Genomic DNA, 19,488 nt, shown 5'->3' on the forward strand with positions numbered 1-19,488 from the left:
CGGGAAAAAAAATCCCCCCCCTCCTTTTTTTTTTTTTAATTAATTATTCGAACGTTTTTTTTTTTTTTAAATTTTACAAAGCCTCCGCGATATTAAATCTCTTTCTCTAACCACTCATATTACTCTTACTCTCAATCGAAACGTTAAAAATCATTTGTTTGTTCTCTTTGAATGAACAACAACAACAACAACAAACGACAACAAACGACAAAAACCCAAAAATTCTTTTCACGATAATAATAATAATAGAGAATTGTCGTGTGATGCTGTTTAGGTTATAAAAACTTACTCAAAGAGACGGACGTAGAATCATTTATCCCTAGGGATTTAACAATTTAAAAACGTGGAATGAATGAATGAATTTTGAAAAAAAAAAAAACCGACAAACACGTGACGAAAATTGTCGCCATTATTAAAAAAAAAAAAATGCAACGAACCTGAGAATGAATACCTAAAATGAGGATTTGTCAGTCACTACTACTCTTGAGTCTGGATCACCGGAGTCCAGGAATTAACAGGAATTAACTCGTTTGTACGTTTGTGAGATTCACAAGAATTTTCGTGACGTCATAGGTTATATCAAGCATGCAGCATCATTTGTATTCAGGCATTTTTATTCCTTAGGGATAAGCGGATAGAAACCTGGAATAAATGTTTTAAAAATTTTTGACAAACATCAAGACAAATCTTCGTGATCATGAGTGATAGTAATAATAATAATAATAATAATAATAATAATAATAATAATGATAATTTTTACATAAATTTTTTATTTTATTTTCTTTTATGGACGGATAACATTTTCCAATAAGCGTTTTTTTTTTTTTATTACCCTAATAAATAATTTTAAAAAATGAGATCGCGAGTATTAATAATATTCTTACTGAAATTGTTATTGTTTTTTTGGATTGATAAGATATCACAACGAGTACGTTCTTATCATTTCATCTTCGTTTACATCTTTCATAGGAGAATCCAAACTTGGAGTTCTGCAAAATGGACAGTGACCTTTTTGTAAGACTTGAAGTTCGTAGTCGTCCATGTGAAAAGCCTTAAAATGATATTAAAAAAATCATTTTCCTCGTTTTCGTTTGTCCTTTTTGGAAAAATCTTTTGTTTTTTTATCATTACCTTATGACACGAGTGACAAATGACGATCGGTAAATCAGGTATTATGTTCCTGTAGTATCGATACCTTAGTGGTTTCGGACGTTGACTTATCAAAACTTCGTTCGGATCTAAAGATTTCAATGTCGACCGATTGACCGTGACCGGAGTGAAACCATCTTTTTCTATCTGTAACAGGATTCGAATTGTTATTCTCTCAACCCCTCCCAAACCCCCTTCGAAATGAAATCCCCCCCAAAAAAAAAAACTTACGTCGAAATTGACGAGTTTTGCCGTGAACGGATCGACCGTCGATGAATTTTCTTCAAAGTGTAACATTTGATAACTTTCCCCTTCCGTTTGTATCCAACCGTTTTCTTTATTGTCTTTACTTTCGCTCCCGTAAGACGGAGGCGTTTCGATGAGTTTCACGGCTTCTTCATCGGTTATCCCATCTTCCAAAACGAATTCCACGAGCGGAAGAATTTCTAGAAACATGCGAATAAGTCAAATCGACTCTCCCCGACTGAAGAGAGAAGAAAAACGTATAACTTAAATAAATTTTTTACCGAAAGAAAAAAATGAATAAACGAAAGGTTGACGACAATTCGTGCAAGAATTTGAACCCGTCGTGCAAGAAAGGGGATTGTACGAAGAACATCTGTAGCACATGGGTAGCATTTCGTCGTTGTCGTGATAGGGTTTCGCTCTTACGAGAATTGTAGACACGTCTATGTATTCTTGAAACCTCAGAGGAACTTTTAATGTTTGAATTTTGTCCAAAACTTGTCTTGCTAACTTGAACGCTCCCAAACTGCAAGCCTGTTTCGAGAGAGCATACAAAATGGCGCTGAATTATATACTCGTCAAGGAAATTATAATTCGTGAGTTTGACGTAAAATTGATGTGAGCTTTGATAAAAAAGGATACAATTGCGAAACTCCCGGCGGCCTTTTTTCTTTTATCTCGTGCGTTAAATACATGGCTATGTTAAAAAGTGCTTCCGGCATGTACGGAGTAAAAGGTTCATCCTACCAAACAAACAAATATGATAGTAGTAATAATAATAATAATAATAATTAAAAGTAAAAATCAACCGCCGCGCACTCACAATATATTTTTGAATGTTGTCGTACGTGTAATATATCGAAGCCAATCTTTCGCTTTTGAAATAATTATCAATCAAAATGTCTCGATCTTCTCCTTCTTTGTCGTTGGCCGATTCCAAATATTGTTGCGCCAGAACCCAATAATAATACCCGGCATCTTGAAATCGTCCTTCGTTCACAGCATTATCCGTTAATTTTTGCAACACGTCGAAAGCTTCGTCCAATTTTCCAGCTTGATGAAAAGCTAAAAATAAAAAGGAAAACATCGGAAAATATTCTCGTAATTCTTTCTCCTCCTCCGAAAACCTTTCATCGTTCACCAACCTTTTTGAGCTTCGACAAATCTATCGTTTTCGGCCAACCATCGTGCGTAGGGCGCGTACACTAAATCCTTGAATTCGGGATGACGTTCGGCTAGAGCAAACGCTTCCTTCCAATCTTTGGCTTCGACGTGAAGCAACACGACACTTTTTTCCTCTCCCAATTTCCTATACATTTCCGTTGAAAAATTCAATGCTCCCAATCGTTGCAAGTGACGTGCCACGAGTTCGATTCCTTCTCTATCCGCTTTGTCGAGTTTTCGTCCGACGTCTAATAACCTACCCGCAGGATATCGTAATAATTGTAACATTGCAAACGATTGACTCGAGGCAAAAGACGTGGAAAACTTACGTGTCGACCCAACCGTTTTCCGCAATGATTTCAATGGCGTTCATTGTGTCACCAGCAGACAAATACATTTCAGCCGCTGCTCTTGGTTCGTTTATGTTTTTCGCCCATTCTGCTTTTTTTCTAAGCAATGATTTCCGATTTATGTTATCTCCGGATCCCAAATATTCCTATTTGAAATTAATTTCGTTTAAAACAAGCGCAAATTTTACTTTAAGTAAAAAAAAAAAAACACAAAAATGTTCACCTGTGCAACATCAAACATTCTCAAATCAGTAAACATATTTAATGCTTTTTGTTCGTGACCAGCTTTTTGATATAATTTAGCAGCTTCTCTATATTTTCCACGGAAAGCGCAAATATCCGCTAAAAATAATTCTTTGTTTTTATCAGATTTTTTCTGTCGTTCCTTAAAAAAAAAAAAAAAAAAAAAACAAACACGTTTCATTCCAAACATTGAAATTTAACTACTCCTAATTGTAATAATAATAACCATACCTGAAAATCGTGTATGAGATTTAAATATTTTAAATTTTTAACTCTTATAAAAGCAAGTTTTGCTATTTCGAATTCGAAATTATCCAAAGCTGCGTTAGCTAAATTTTCCCAATCTTCTTCGGGTACTCCTAAACACGCAACTTGATAAGCTTCACTAAAAATCAAATAATTAAGACGTGAAAAAACAAAAAAAAAAAAACATCTACTAAAGTTGATGGACGTTTTCCTATTCACCTAAACATTTTTTTTTCCATGTATTGAAATAGAGGAGCAGATAGAGGGACTTCGATTGTCGTCATGGTTGAATCGTTTAAACAAAACAATTTAGAACCGGAAAATCCAACTGCAACACCCTGAAAATCAACAAGAGCAACACCTTGATCGAAACAAAAACAAAATAATTTTTTTTATTTTTTGCAATTATAATAATACCAACCGATAATTTTTGATGATTGATTGGAAAATTGCTGACTTTTATGCTTAAAACATCATTGCAAGAAAAACAAAGGATGTCTTCGAAATACGAATTCCAAGCTGCACTCGTTGCATTCGGTTCTTGATAAATCAATTCTTTCGTTTCCAAATCGTAAACGTGAACCTGATTCGTATCTTCCACGGCTGCCAACTTCATTCTCGATTTGCTTAAATCCAGACATTTTATCGGATGAGGAACTTTAATTAAATCTATCGGAAATGCATTGTCGACAAAGATTTTTTTCACCTGCGTAAAAATATTAATCAATCAGTTTAAGCCAAAAACAAATTCATATTTCTTTTACAAATAAAAACACACTTCGCCATTTTTTAATCCTAATAACATTCCTTCTGATCCAGGTGGGCCACCTACGACTTTTATGTACCTTATTGTCGAATCCATGATCCACTCTCGTACGTTTTCACCAGATAATGTTAAACATTGTAATCTTTTATCCTATTTAATAACCCAAAAATTAACATATCGATTTTAAATTTAAATAATAATAATAATTTTTATTAAAATACCTGACATAATATCACGTGCTCGGAACAAACAACTAAAAGATTACATTGAAGTTTTAAATTGACTTTTTCTCGAACTTTATAATGCATTCCTGTTGAATCCGTTGAAGCAAGTTCATAAATAACGATCCTTTCAGGTAATTGTACCTTAAAAATTTTAATTCCCCCCCCCCCAATTTAATTTGTCCTCCTTATGTTTAAAAAAAAAAAAAAAAACATTTCCTATTATAACTTACGGCTAATCGATCTTTGTATATGGCAACTTTTTTAATTAAATCTCGACATTTAATTCGAACTTTTTGATCTGTTATGAGATGTTGAATTATTACGTCCGTCATGCTTTCTCTATATGCATAACGTTCTTTGTAGAGCCCGTGAACGACATTGAAACTTAATTGATAGTATGCAAGAGAACCATCTTGAGTTCCAAGAGCCTGGAATTTTTATAGTTTTATTAATTTTCAACAAATTGTTAAAGGATTATCATAAGAAAAAAATATTTTACCACAAAATCATTATCAGGATTTGCTGCACAACACCATATCCATGATTTTCGAATTGGACCTATGGTTCCTAATTTAACACCTTCTTTGGTGTGAAGGTTACATGTTTTTCCCGTTCCAGCCACTAATACATAGTCTCCAGAGTTTAAATAACTGACTCTCAAAGGATCAAATCCAAGGATGAATTCTTTTTCTATCTAATAAAACAAATTTCATAATAATAGTCAAATGTTTTTTACAAAAAGAGTTTGAAATTCAATTGTAACTTACTAGTTTGCCACCTAATGTATAAAACGACAAATATTGGCCCCAATCTGCTACACATAAAACATCATGTCCATCTTCTCTGCAATTAAATAAATTTTATGTATTTTTAACCATCAAAGTAATGAGCAAATTATAATTTTACAACTAATTACTTTAATTTGAATGTATAAAATATGATTTTTTTACCTTACTGGACTCCACGAAAGAGACCAAATAGGCGTTTGAAGACCTCCAGGCCTGTCAATTCTTCCTTTTTCTTCTCCTGACTATAATAAATTTATAAAAGTTTATAAAGAAATTACATATATAATTAATAAAATCAAAATGAAAAAAGGAAAAACTTTATGGTACCTTATTTCGAATGGAGACACTACCATTTGCCAAACCCAAAGCCAAATAAAGACCATCTTTTGTCCAAGAACAAGAAGTTATTCTAGCATGAGATTTATGTTTTTGAACAGATTTTTGATCTCCTGCCCAAAATCCAAAATCAGAAACGGCACAACTGGCTAAAACTAAAGTTACTGGATTGTATGCCAAACACTGAATGGCATCGTTATGACTGTAAAGAAAACACATAGATTTAACTGATTCTTTTTATATAAAAAAAAAGAAATTATTGACCAAAAAATGTTTTTTGTTTAGAATCAAATATAACTTACGTATATTTTAAAATGCCTTCAAGTTTTGAAGTCCAAATAATAACTGTTTTATCTGCACTACCAGAAGCAAATTTCTTCCCATCTTTTGCATAACAAACGCAATAAACGTTATCTTTATGTCCTCTCAAAGCTTGAAGTAATACACCTTCTACAACATCGTAAGCATATACCTTAAGTCCTATGGCAGCAATAAGTTGCGTTCCCTCGGGATTAAAGCACAAATCATAAACGCTAAAAAAAAAAATTTATCGATCATTACATATATTCAATACATTATGTTAATTTAAATAATTAATTAATATAATTTAACGATTGTGAATCTAACCAATGATCATGTTGTAACTCCCATTTGCAAAGGGTTCGCATTTTTGAATCATTCACCGAAATATGAGTATTTTAAAAAAACGTTTGAAAGGCAACATACCGGTACTCAATACCGAATTTCTGTTTTTAACTGTTGCCTGGATACATTTATAAGGCACATAATTTACAAATGACTATTAAAAACTACAATCATTGCGTTTTTAGAAAAAACCGAAAGACCAATCCAATGATTATTTATAAAGTTAAAATAAATAGAGACGATAAAAAGACGTGAATAAAAAAAAACTTTTGAGAGCTTGGCCATAACTTTGAAAACGACTAAACCGCCATGCCAAAGGCGATTCGATATATCGAATTGAATAATCGTAAAAAAATATTTATTTGCAATTACGAAATTTATCTAATTACAATTAAATCAAAACATATTAATATTAAAATTAATCAACGTATTCTTTTAATTCATTTGAATGATAAAAAATATATTTCGAAAAAAACTATTGAATTATTTTTTCCTTGATGATGTTGTCGCCCTGATTAAGTTTACATAAAATTGGTAATTAATTTTTGCATGTGGCTGGGTTCAAATGAGTTTTTGACGTTAAATATTTAAAAAATGAGCTCAGGGAATTTAAAAGTGACTTCCAAGGTAATACATAAAATTTTTTGAAGTTACGTAATGATTCTGCTAAAATTAATTATGGCGTAGTGTGCGTCCTAGGGTTCATTCAAAAATTCAATAATTTGTTTTATGTTTGACCTTGAACCACGTCACTGCCGGATTGTGATTTTCTGAAATCAAATCACAAAGCAATAAAGCAAAGTTGGCGGGCTCTTATTAAAAACTCCCATTTAACGCCAAATTTTTTTTTTTATATTTACATTACAACTTATTTAAAAAAAAAAAAAAAGAAAGAAAGAAAAAAAATTAAACTTTCAACTTATGCTTTTATCAAAATTTCCCTATGAAAATTTTCCTTTTAGTTTTCTTATTAATTAAAATGTAATTATAATTCATAAAACTATGAATTTATCTTGCTAAGCTGAATGACTAATAAGAATTTTATTATTACTTTACTAACTGTTCATTAATCACCCACAAAAAAAAAATTTCTTTTTTTTTTTTTTTTCAGTTTCTTAAATTAATACAACCATAGATAAAAATTTTAAATCTGCACAACTTCATAACCATAAGTTGGTTTTTAACAACTAGCATTAGCTGTTTTACAAATAAATCTAATTATTTATAATAAAGTTTGAAATATTTTATTTGTAATAGATGAAAACAACGAGTGGAGATTTAAAAACATTAAAACCGATATTACCAAAGTTAAATCCAGTTGTTACAAGAGTTATCGAAATCAATGCTCCGACAATGCAGATGTGCAAATGCTTTGTTTGCGATGAAAGAGTTATAAGCAGCGGGGTACCTTTACTTCAGAGTACTACTCAAGTATCTAATACAGATCTACCCACCAAAATAGGACAATTAATGGGAGAAAAATTCATGGTGGTCGTTTCTGCTGATGATGTTTTATGTCGTAAATGTCATGCCTTAGTTAATCATGTTGACAAATTAGAATCTGATTTATTACTAGTCAAGAGATCTCTGAGAAATCACTTAAAAAAGAAATATGGACTGAATGATGATATTAAAGAGACTGGTAAGCATGAAATTTATTTATTATTTATCAATTGTAATTAATAATAGTCTTAATTGAACAAAAAATTTTTATGAAATATTTTTGCAGAAACTTTTAAAACTGAAAATGATGTAGAAATGGAATTTGCTTTAGTTCGAGATGGTGAAATCGAAGAAGATCCTGAACCTCAAACGAAAAGGCTGAAACAAGGAAACAGAACTATTCGATTTCGTGCTATAAAACCCAAACCTCCTGGTTCTGTTCAGTTATTGAAATGTCAATCGTGTAATTTTATAACAACTGAACAAGACCTTTTGTCTTGTCACAGATTGGTATGCAGTGCAATGGCTTATAAATGTACAATGTGCGATAAAAAATTTGATAGTCAAAAAATGATCAGGAATCATAAAATAGAAGCTCATTTGACAAAGTGGATATGTCATTTTTGTAACATAAGTTTTAACGAAGAGAAAAAATTTACAGTGCATATGAAAAATCATTTGGGAGATAGATTGAATAGTAAAACGATTAAAACAAAAGTCGAGGAATGTAAAAAAGAAAAAGCTGTACTCACTTTTAAATGTCCACATTGCGCGGAAAGTTTTGAAGCTTTCAGTCAACTTCAAATTCATTTAGTCAATCACACGAGTTCTGTTACCTTTAAGTGCGTGCGGTGCGATATTGGTTTTCAAAATAAACTCGAATTAATAAATCACGTTAAAACCCACGAGAATGAAACCATGGCCGAGGATAGTATATTACCCGGAAGTCCCGAAGATACCAAAGAAGCCTTGGAAACGATTTTTTCGTGTCCCATATGTTCCATAAGTTTTTTGCAAGAGGATTTATATCTGCAACATTTGAGCATGCATCAAGAAATGGAACCCGTGGAACAATCCGAACAAAACGAATTGAATCTTTTCGTCGAAGACAATGATAAAAAAAACATAACGAAATGCGAAGAACCCGATTTTGATTTTCCGAATGGCGAAGAGAAAAAAAATGATGAAACGGAAACGTTAGAACTCCATCATAGTTTAACGGATTCGTCGTTGGATATGCATAAGAAAACGGTTAACGAAGAAGTTCCGGAATCCGAGTTTCAGGAAAACGCAGGTGAGGAGGCTTCTCATCTTGAATTAAATCAGTTACTCTATGTTAATTCGTTAAATGTTCAATTAGTCGATGGAAATGTTATTTTTCAAAATGCAACAACTAATGACAAAATCAAGATTGATAATAGTGAAAGTGAGGCAAACGCAAACGATAAATCTGTTGAAGACATTATTGAAAACATGTTTCAGGTGAAGGATGAAGAGAAACAAAATAATGATGTCGATGAAACGGAGGGAAACGAAATAACGGAAAGGAAACTAGAGATAAGTGATTTGCAAGAAGGACAGGGTAAAACGTTTGTTTGCGCGGAATGTTCTTTTTCAACGTCCACGCTCGCCGCATTAAAACAACATTTCGTGTCGGCTCACGAAGCCTTCAAGTGTTGGATATGCAAGAAAAATTTTCAAATGGACGAGTTGAAAAAGCATTTGGCGACGGAACACGGTGCCAATGCTGTCACGCTCCAATCTAAAAGCTACACCTGCGTGCATTGCTCGGAAAAATTCACAAACAGGAGAGCTTTACACTTGCACGAAATCAAACACCCGGAAAATTTGAACATACAGTGTCCCGATTGCGGTGAAAAATTTGCAAGAGATAAATTTCTCAACGAACACAGGGAAGTCGCGCACACGGTCTCACATTGCAGAGTGTGCAATAAAGCATTTGGAAACGTAAAACAATTAAAATCCCACGAGGCTCGTCACGCGAAAAGTGATAAAACTCAATTTAAGTGCACGGACTGCGATAGAATATTTCAAACACCCACAGGATTACGTCATCACAAGGCCATACACACGGGAGAATTCAAATACAAATGCGAATTTTGCGGAAAAGGATTCGTGGCGAGAGTTCGATACGAAGAACACAGAGCATCACATACTAAAGAAGAACGTTACTCGTGTGAAATTTGCGGTAAAAAATTTTCTTTTCAAGCCACTTATTGGATTCACAGAAAGTGGCACGACAATCCCACTCCCTACAAGTGCGAATATTGCGGACGATTGTTTAAACATTCTTCTCTCCTGTCGGTTCACAAGAGAAAACACACCGGCGAACGACCCTACGAATGCCCTCACTGCGATCAATCTTTCACCGTGGGAAACACTCTCAAACGTCACTTGATGTTGCACACGGGAGTGTTTCCATTCACATGTCAAATATGCGATCAAGGATTTTCCGGAAAGCATAAAATGGCGTTGCACATGAGTAAAGTTCACAACGACAATTCTCTCCTGGGACAGCAAACGCAAAAAAAACCGACCGAGTACAAAATGGTTGTCAAAGACACGAAAAAATCGGAAGTCGATGCGACGTTACAAAATCAAACGTGGGTTTTGAAAGAAAACGACAACAGCGGATCTCAGATGTTGACCATACAAACGGAAGAAGGGGAAAACATTCCTTGCACTTTGCTCACGGACGACATGATTGGAAACATTGTCAACACGAATAATAGAATCGTTGAAATAATACCCTACGATTCGATAAAAGGAGAAGACGACGTGGACGACGAGGGAAACGAAGTCGGTTTCATACTCATGAATCAAACGGATGAATCCGCACTCGGAATTGTCAACAACAACGAAGATGAAGATTTCAAAGATTCTTCCACTCATGGATATAACGGAGAATGTACCAAAGTGGATATCGACTCCGTGGAAGGTATGGATTCTGGAAATTCTCAATCTCAACCGTGTGACAGTTTCGTTAAAGTCGAACATGTCGATGTCAAAGAAGGATCCATGGAATCCGTTGAAAACATGAGCGAAGAATTCGTTTCCGTATTATAGCGTTTAAGTTAATTTTATGTAATAATAATAATAATAATAATAAAATAAAAATGAACTCGAGTAATTTATTATTATTATTTTTAATTGAATAATACTCGATATTAATCGTCATTCACCGTGATGATAATAATGATGAATTTTTATTTCTGTAAGTATATATATATATAAAAGTCAGAGTGAAAAATTGAATTTTTCTTATTCACAGCCTTAATTTAAATGATAAAATTTTCCTTTAAAGAAAATGAAAAAAAACTTACAATCAGATGCAGACATTTTCTTTTGATCAGAGTTAACTGAGGGTTAAACAATAATAAAAAGATGTAGTAAGATTTGCTTTATATAAAACATTTATTTTATTTTTTTTTTTTTTTTAAAAAAAAATGTCTCCTATTCTGTTTTTTTAGCTCTTGTCTTCTTAGGTTTTGGAGCTCTTTGAGATCTTAAAACTGCACTTGCTCTCCTCAAAGCAGCCTGAAATTCAAACAAAAAAAAAAAATTAAATTAATAATAATTTTCCATAAATTTATTTTAAAATGAATTCGAGTAAAAATTTTCCTCAGATAAAATATTGTAATCATAAAAATACATCTCAGAGATCTTGGTGATTATGATATTCATCATGTAAGACAAAGAAAGAGAGAGAGAGAGAAAAATTAAGAATTTTCTTATAAACAACAAACTGTACCTTTGTGAGGTCCATCCTGTAACGATTTTTAACCAATAATCTTCTTAATTTATATAAAGATCTTCTCGGCCCTGATTTCATTTCAATTTGAACACAGGATTTTGCTGGTCGATACTGGAAAAAAATTAAATTAATAACATTTTCCATAAAATTATTTTAAAATGAATTTTTTTTAATTTGAGTAAAATTTTCCTCAGATAATATTTTGTAATCATATATACATCTCAGAGATCTTGGTGATAATAATATTCATCATGTATGATGGAGAGAGAGAGAGAGAGAGAGAAAAGAAGAAAATTAATAATTTTGTAATAAAAAAAATAATTCATACATACATGTGCTTTAGCTTTTTTCATGATGACAGTAAAACCTTTTTTTTCAGGGGCTTTTCCACCTTCGATACCAACACATTTTTTATGTATGATACCATTGTATCTGAAGGAATTAAGATTGGTTAAATTATTAGGTTCCTGAAACAAACAAAAAATAATAATTATTACAAATTTTAAATCCCGATCCATAACAAAATACGATTTCGTGTGAAAAAATTAATTAAACAATTTACTAACCTTACTAAAAGGTTTTTTTATATTTGTTTTCTTAACGAGAAATGCATTATTATTACGAATTATCATCCAATTCAGATGCGAAGACATTTTGAAAATAAGTTAATACACCTAAAATACATTTAAATAAAATTAATAAAGGTTTTCAATACATAATTTTATTACTAACAAACCGTAAACGAATTAATGATAATTCTACTACTAAATAATTTTATTCCGAATAAAAATTCTATTTCAAAAACGTGGTTTCTAGAATAAATGTGTAACATAGGGAAACGTGTTATCCTCTTTTTCACACATTATTAATTAAATAAAGCTTTGCGAAAGTACGTTAAGGAGTTATAATTAAGTAAAAAAAAAGAAAATAAATAAATTTTACATGAATTAATATCGAAATTTGTGAAATTAATACTAATAATAAGTATGAGAAATATACACGCTTACCTTTATTTTCTAAAATTCAATATGTCTGACTCCGCACAAAACCGGAAGTACGTAGTGTCAGGATGGAAGGATCAGTTTTTGTCGCAACTTTGTAAAAATTACACACATGTTAGTTTAATTTTTTTGTTTTTTTTTTTTTTTTAATTCTGTAAATGAATAATAAATAGTTCGAGAGTACATAAATAAATAAATTAAATTTTTTTAATGTGTTGTTAAAAGTTAATTATATTTAAATTGTTTAAATCCGAACATTATAATGATATCGAGAGATCAAAAAAATTTATCCGATTACATAAAAGAAGTGCATTTGACGCTAAGACGTAGAGCGCGACAAATAGGCGCTGAAAATGCTTGGAAAGAACATATTCAAAGCGATGACATGTTGTCGAAATATGCCGATTATATGAAAAAACTTTCTGAAAATTATTGGTCTGTTAATAATAAAAGTGGTGATGATTCTTCGGAAAATTTTTTGTGTCGAATCGATTGGATAATGAATTGTTTAAACGATTATTATTATAAAAACGAATATGAAAAAGAAATCGATAAAGAATATAAAAAATTAAATAATTGGAAAGAAAAAGGTTTGATCGATTCGACGTTTACTAGTAATTTGAATTTTAATAATTTATCAAATTGTTTAAATGACGTTCCATTTAAAATGTTAGATGTCGGAAGTTGTTTTAATCCATTTAAACAATTTAATTTTTTAAATGTTTATCCAATCGATTTATATCCCGCGACATCGGATGTTAAAAAATGTGATTTTTTACAAGTGACCGTTAAAAATTTGAATTCGAACGAATGGTCGTTCAAAGATAATATGTCCGAACTACCATCAAATTTTTTTAACGTTGTCGTTTTTAGTTTATTTTTAGAATATCTTCCGTCTCCCAAACAAAGATTTATCGCTTGTTTAAACGCTTATAAATGTTTGAAAGAAAATGGTTTGTTATTAATTGTCACTCCTGATTCGAAACATGCTTCTGCAAATGCTTCCTTGATGAAAAATTGGAAAATAAGTGCTGCTTGTATTGGTTTTAATAGAATCCGATTGGAAAAACTCAAATATCTTTATTGCATGGCATTTAGAAAATCTATTTTTAACAAATATCCTTCTTTACTTTATAACATACAAACTGATTGTTGTAAACCTGAAGAAATGTTCATAATTCCTCAAGACTCGGTCGATTACGATTTAAAATCGAATCCTGAAATAGTTTTTGAAAAAGATGAATCCGATGTGAGATGTGCTTTTAACGAACTTCCTTTTTAATTCGAATGTGAACTCTATGTTGACGTGGAACTAGATAAACTTCACAACATGTAAAATAATAACGAGTTCTTTTTGGAATATTTTTTTTTTGTCTACTTGTCAAAAGGAATTACTACTTTAAAAAAAAAAAAAAAAAATGGATCCAGCTTTGTTAAAAGAAAGAGAATTATTTAAAAAGAGAGCGTTAACGACTCCCACGTAAGCTAATAAATTATAATTTTTTATAATTCACATATTATTTTCCATAAATTATTTATTGTTTTTATTTTTTTGGTAAAAATTACCTGATAATATAAGTCCAAATTAAGCTTCTGAAGAAGGTAAAGTATAAATATTTAATTATTTTTTTTTTTTATTTAAAAAAAAAAAATTACAGGGTAGAAACTAAAAAAAAATCAGAAAACAGTACACCGTTATCACAATCAAAAGATGATTCTAAAAAATCTAGGCCTAGGCCAGCATCATCAGGCCCTAAATTGGATGCCACAACATATAAAACAATGACAGGGAGTTCAAATTATAAATTTGGTGTATTAGCTAAAATTGTTAGGCATTTAAAAGCGAGACATCAAGATGGCGATGATCATCCATTATCGTTGGAAGAATTATTAGATGAAACGAATCAATTGGATGTTGGAAACAAAGTCAAACAGTGGCTTTTAAATGAAGCTTTAATTAGAAATCCCAAAGTTGAAGTCACACCTGAACAAAAATTTTTATTTAAACCCCCATACAAAGTCAGGGATAAAAAAAGTATGTTGAAATTATTAAAACATCACGATTTGAAAGGTATGGGAGGGATTCTATTGGAAGACATTCAAGAATCTCTACCGAATTGTGAAAAAATTTTAAGAATATTAAACAATGAAATTATTTATATACAAAGACCTATGGATAAAAAAAAAATTTTATTTTACAATGATAGAACTGCAAATTTATCAATCGATGAAGAATTTCAAAAATTATGGAGAGCCGTCGCTGTGGAAAGTATGGACGATCAAAAAATTGAAGAATATTTAGAGAAACAGGTAAATTTAAAACCTAAACAAATACATCTACTTATTTTAATTTCAATAATAATATCAATGATTTAATTTTTTTTTTTTTTTTTTTTTTTTAACTGATATAAAGGGTATTAAATCAATGCAAGATCATAATCTTAAAAAATTAGCAGCTCCGATAAAGAGGAAAAAAGTAGCAAAGAAAAGAACATTTAAAAAACCTAGAGACAATGAACATTTGGCTGATGTTTTACAAACCTATGACGATAAATAAATAAATAAATAAATAAATAAATAAATTTCAACTATTTTTTTTAAAATGTGCCTCAATTGTAAAAAGTAATAATAATAATAATAATAATAATAATAAATAAAAATTTTTATTTTTGTATATTTAAACAGGTAAATATATTTTTTTTTTTATATTTATTGTTTTAAATGATCTTTAATAATTTTTTTTTTTTTTTTTTTTTGTAATTATTTACAGGTGTTTATTAATCGATTTGATACTTGATAAAAGTTTTCAAATCTTTAATAATAATAAATAAATAAATAAGGAGTAAACATATTTTATTATTTATCAATAAAAAAAATTATTCTGTTATTTTAATTGAAAAATTGGGGATGCCATAATGATGATATTGAATAACAAATATTCTATGTAATAAAAATTAAAGAAATGATAATGATAATAGTGATAACACATCCATTGAATTATTAATCAATAAGAAGATTTAAAAAAAAATTAATTATTTTTACCTCTATAAATTATTGAAGGTTTTGTACGTACTGGAGAAGAGAGAGAGAGAGGGAAAAAAGGAAAATAAATAAACACATTTCAACATTTCAACATAAATATTTATTTATTTATTTTTTTTTTTAGGGTAAAATGTATAAATTTGAATATTAATAATATACATAATAATATATAATTAAAACAATATATAATTAATGTAAATAAATAAATAAATAAAAAAAGACGTCAAACATTGAGGAATATATATAAATATAAATGATGATAAACATTAACACGAAATCACTCGATAATAATAATAATAATAATATTCGATGAAATAAATAATAAAAATTTATGTTAATAAATAATGTAAGAATGTCGGATTATAATTAATTTGAATAAAAAGAGTCCGAATTTAAAAAAAAAAAAAAAAAAAAACCGTCTTTTAATGCTTAAATAAATTTTTATTGATATATTAAAGGAATTGAAAAAACTAAAAAAAACGATGGGAATAATAATAATAATAATAATAATTAGAAGGAAATTTGTGAAATGTGAATGGGGATTTAAATCATCATCATCATCATTATCGTTAATGGAAACGGTTAAAATATTATCATTATCATTATTAAATTTTATTCTTTGGGTAAAGCGCTGTCGCTTTTACCGCGAGAATAAACTCTTATACCCCCAGTTTTACCCCCCAACATTCTATCGAGTAACGATTGTTTGTTTTTTCTTCTCATCATGTGTACTTCACGGCAAAGTTCGTGAAAGGCTTCGGCAACTTGAGTCACTTGTTCGGCAGCAGCAACTTCGCTGAACCAACATTCGAAATCTTTTGCCAATATCTCACCTGTAAAAAGACGTGATAAGAAAACGCGTCGCCATATTGGAATGATAAACCGCAAACGTGGATAAAATATTTACCCTCGTCCGCGCTCACTTGTCTCAGGTGAACCATGTCTGCTTTGTTTCCGACGAGCGTTATGGGAGTATCGAAACAATCGAGCATTTCTTTAACTTTACGCACGTAATTAAATGATTGACGATCCGTTATGGAATAAACCAGAAGAAAACCATCGGCCCAATGTAAAGTTTCATTGCTCGGTAATTCATCTTCGTTCTGTAATCATCACAACAACAACAACAACAACAACAATAAGACAAAACGGGAGCGAACAATAACGTTCATCATCATCATCATCATCATTATATGAATTTACAAACGTAAATATAATTTTTGGGTCGTTTTCAATTTTTGTTAAATGAAAAGAGAGAGTTTTATTTTATATAAACAAATAGTATCATTATTATTAATTAATGATGTGTGTTTGTTGGGTTTTTTTTTTTTATTGAACTTGATTGTTAACCTTCACTTACCTTAGGACACGTGTCTAATATTTCAAATAAAACGGGCTCGGAATCGACGAGGACTTCATTTTTATATCTCGTTTCCGCTTGATGGTCATATTCACCGATGTATCTCCTCGTTAAAAATCTAACGGTCAGAGCTGTATATGAAAAATTATCATCATTATCATCAAACAAAGAAGAAAAGTTCTACGTTCGATTAAATTCAAAAAAATTTTTTTAAAAGGAAATGGTTAATAGAAAAATTATTTATTTACTCTATGACGTAAGAGATGAAAAAATAACGGTCATTTTAACACATTTCGAACGTTTCGAACATTAATTTAATTTTTATTTTAATTACACGAATTGTTTTTTTTTTTTTTTTTATATATATATATATATTTCGGTTAGGGTCTGCTGCCACTTTTTTCTTTTTCTTTTACTAATGAGCTAAATTACGAAACGTCGACGTTCCATTTTAATTATTTACAAAAAAAAAAAAAAAAAAATTTTAAATAATAATAATAATTATATCGCCCTTCATTTTATTTTATTTTTAAATTATAATTCGTTTGTTTTAATGCGACAAACAACAACAACAACAACAACAAACGCATTCGTCATATCGTCGAATCCTACTTGAAATTTTTTTGTTTTTTTTTTTTTTTTTTTTTTATTTTAATTACGATTTTTGAATTCCTCCATTTTTTTTTTTTGTTTTCGATGATTTTTTTTACAAGACAAGCGAGTAAAATTCCAGAAGATAAAAACCAGAAGAAAATGGAAAAATGATAATAATGATAATAAACTCACCGCTTTTACCTACGCCTGGAGCACCGATAACGGCGACTTTGACTTCGGATAATGCTGATTTTTTACGACGTATTCCACGGATTGGATTCGTTGTCATCGTTGTCGTTTTTTCATTTTTAATAATAATAATAATACCTATTATTATTATTATTATTATTATTAATACTATTACTATTATTATTATGATTATTATTAATATTATTCCAAATGTTTGTCATTATCCTTTGAATATTTTTATGCCCTGAAAAAAAGGTGAAACGGAAATAAGAAATTTTTTGCATTCGTTCGATCATCATTATCATCATCATCATCATCATCATCATCATTATTATCATTATCATTTTATATAATTTTTCAACCCTAAAAATTTTTTACTTGTAAATTCGAAACTTGTTTGACACTTAAAATAATAATAATAGCACTCATTATTATTATTATTATTTTTAAAGTAAAAAAAAAATTTATTTGACTTGTAAAAAAGGGAAAGAAGACGGGAGACGGGAAGGGAGTGAGGGGAGGAAACATTTACAACACACCCGAATTTTTGGAGTTTATATTTCTTGTTTTGTAATTACGTGTTATTCGGAGGACGTTCAAAAAGTTACTTTTTCCTTCTTTTTTTTTTTTTTTTTTTTCTATTCGACAAAATCATCATCATCATCACCATCAACATCATCATCATCATCATCATTTCCATCACCCTTCCAACTCTATCATCTTTGTAATCACGAATACTTCCCCTACCACTAATACTACCACCGTTTTTACTCTACCTTCATCCTCACCACCACCACCACCACCATTACCCTTCCTTCATCTTCATCATCATCATCATTATTATTATTTCTAACCGAAAAAAAAAAAATTAATAAACCAATAAATCGTGCGTCAAATTATGTATTTCGTTCGTAATTTTAACCGCTCCCCCCCCCCCGGGGTAAATTTCCCATCCTTTTATTGTTTCCCCCTCGGTAACACATTTACATATTGAGTACCTTATAAAACCTTATTAATTATCATCATCATCATCATCACTACAACAATTTTATGTGTGTGAGTGCGCGTTCCGATATCAAACCCAAAAATTATTTTTTTCTTTCTTAAACGTAATAAATAAAATAAATTTACGTAAAAAAAAAAAAACTTTCCCCCGCCTCTTCCTCCTCCTTCTCCTCTATCCGTTTCGAAACGTCGTCTGCTTTAATTAATATCAAAATAAAAAAATTAAAAATAAAAACAAATCAAATTCGATTCCGGTTTAAAAGCAATAAAGACGTTTCTAGAACGTCTTTAAAAATTAATAATGAATTTTTTTAAAACTACTTTCACTCTATATAATCCTCATTTGTTTATCACGATGATGATAATGATGATGATAATAATAATAATAATAATAATGATGTTAACAAGAAAAAAAAAGGGTCCTCCGCGTCTTATTGGTTCAAGGTATTTCACGGGCGTGTTCGAACCTGAAGAAAAAGAAAACGATTCGAATTTTTTTAATTTTTTTTTCTAACGGAAACTCAATTTTAGAAATTATTCTGCTACCACTTTATTCGTAATTTCTCCTACCACTAAACCTTATGTTAAAAAATCATCAAAACTTTTCCCGCCGAAAAAAATTCAAACCCGAAATAAATAGTCAAACAAAAAGTTTGATCGAAATCATACAATTTGCCCTAGAATAATTTCCCCCTTCCCACCCCCCGTTGACTTTTCCAGTTGATTAAAACTCCCCATCATCATTATTATCTCCGATGATGAGTTATTTCCAGGTTTCTTTCAGGTTCAACGTCACTCGAATCTCTTATCAATTTCCGGTAAACAATAAACTCATTCATTCGAATTTTTCGTTTCGTTTTTTTTCCTTTTGAAAATTCTCAAAAATTTTTCGGGGGTCATAAATTTATTCTTAGCTCCCTCC

General features: G+C 30.3%; 6 protein-coding genes across 6 annotated transcripts; 3 read left to right on the plus strand and 3 right to left on the minus strand.

Moving 5' to 3' along the window:
- Positions 1-919: 919 nt before the first annotated feature.
- On the minus strand, positions 920-6,180 carry Phum_PHUM501010 (uncharacterized protein; the record flags this gene model as incomplete). The annotated part of the gene is made up of 21 exons (XM_002430787.1): positions 920-1,051; positions 1,132-1,296; positions 1,381-1,595; positions 1,677-1,957; positions 2,038-2,138; positions 2,219-2,460; positions 2,541-2,815; positions 2,889-3,055; positions 3,133-3,294; positions 3,384-3,537; positions 3,618-3,736; positions 3,820-4,104; positions 4,177-4,314; positions 4,386-4,529; positions 4,619-4,816; positions 4,888-5,082; positions 5,156-5,231; positions 5,339-5,418; positions 5,504-5,714; positions 5,815-6,045; positions 6,140-6,180. The coding sequence occupies 21 exons, from the start codon at positions 6,178-6,180 to the stop codon at positions 920-922; spliced, it is 3,612 nt and encodes a 1,203-aa protein (XP_002430832.1).
- A 1,735-nt stretch (positions 6,181-7,915) lies between these two features.
- Positions 7,916-10,687, plus strand: Phum_PHUM501020 (zinc finger protein, putative; the record flags this gene model as incomplete). The annotated part of the gene is made up of 2 exons (XM_002430788.1): positions 7,916-8,494; positions 9,158-10,687. The coding sequence occupies 2 exons, from the start codon at positions 7,916-7,918 to the stop codon at positions 10,685-10,687; spliced, it is 2,109 nt and encodes a 702-aa protein (XP_002430833.1).
- A 387-nt stretch (positions 10,688-11,074) lies between these two features.
- Phum_PHUM501030 (60S ribosomal protein L28, putative) lies at positions 11,075-12,028 on the minus strand (the record flags this gene model as incomplete). The annotated part of the gene is made up of 4 exons (XM_002430789.1): positions 11,075-11,158; positions 11,373-11,486; positions 11,708-11,842; positions 11,942-12,028. 4 exons carry the CDS (start codon positions 12,026-12,028, stop codon positions 11,075-11,077), a joined length of 420 nt encoding a protein of 139 aa, XP_002430834.1.
- A 610-nt stretch (positions 12,029-12,638) lies between these two features.
- On the plus strand, positions 12,639-13,658 carry Phum_PHUM501040 (uncharacterized protein; the record flags this gene model as incomplete). Its single annotated transcript, XM_002430790.1, has 2 exons — positions 12,639-12,831; positions 12,961-13,658. 2 exons carry the CDS (start codon positions 12,639-12,641, stop codon positions 13,656-13,658), a joined length of 891 nt encoding a protein of 296 aa, XP_002430835.1.
- Positions 13,659-13,794: 136 nt separating this feature from the next.
- Phum_PHUM501050 (transcription initiation factor IIE subunit beta, putative) lies at positions 13,795-14,933 on the plus strand (the record flags this gene model as incomplete). The annotated part of the gene is made up of 3 exons (XM_002430791.1): positions 13,795-13,856; positions 14,035-14,686; positions 14,790-14,933. The coding sequence occupies 3 exons, from the start codon at positions 13,795-13,797 to the stop codon at positions 14,931-14,933; spliced, it is 858 nt and encodes a 285-aa protein (XP_002430836.1).
- Positions 14,934-16,030: 1,097 nt separating this feature from the next.
- On the minus strand, positions 16,031-17,661 carry Phum_PHUM501060 (uncharacterized protein; the record flags this gene model as incomplete). The annotated part of the gene is made up of 4 exons (XM_002430792.1): positions 16,031-16,251; positions 16,326-16,521; positions 16,779-16,909; positions 17,565-17,661. 4 exons carry the CDS (start codon positions 17,659-17,661, stop codon positions 16,031-16,033), a joined length of 645 nt encoding a protein of 214 aa, XP_002430837.1.
- Positions 17,662-19,488: the final 1,827 nt, after the last annotated feature.

The sequence above is a fragment of the Pediculus humanus genome, genomic scaffold, assembly GCF_000006295.1.
Source record: "Pediculus humanus corporis 1103172108268 genomic scaffold, whole genome shotgun sequence".
NCBI lineage: Eukaryota > Metazoa > Arthropoda > Insecta > Psocodea > Pediculidae > Pediculus > Pediculus humanus.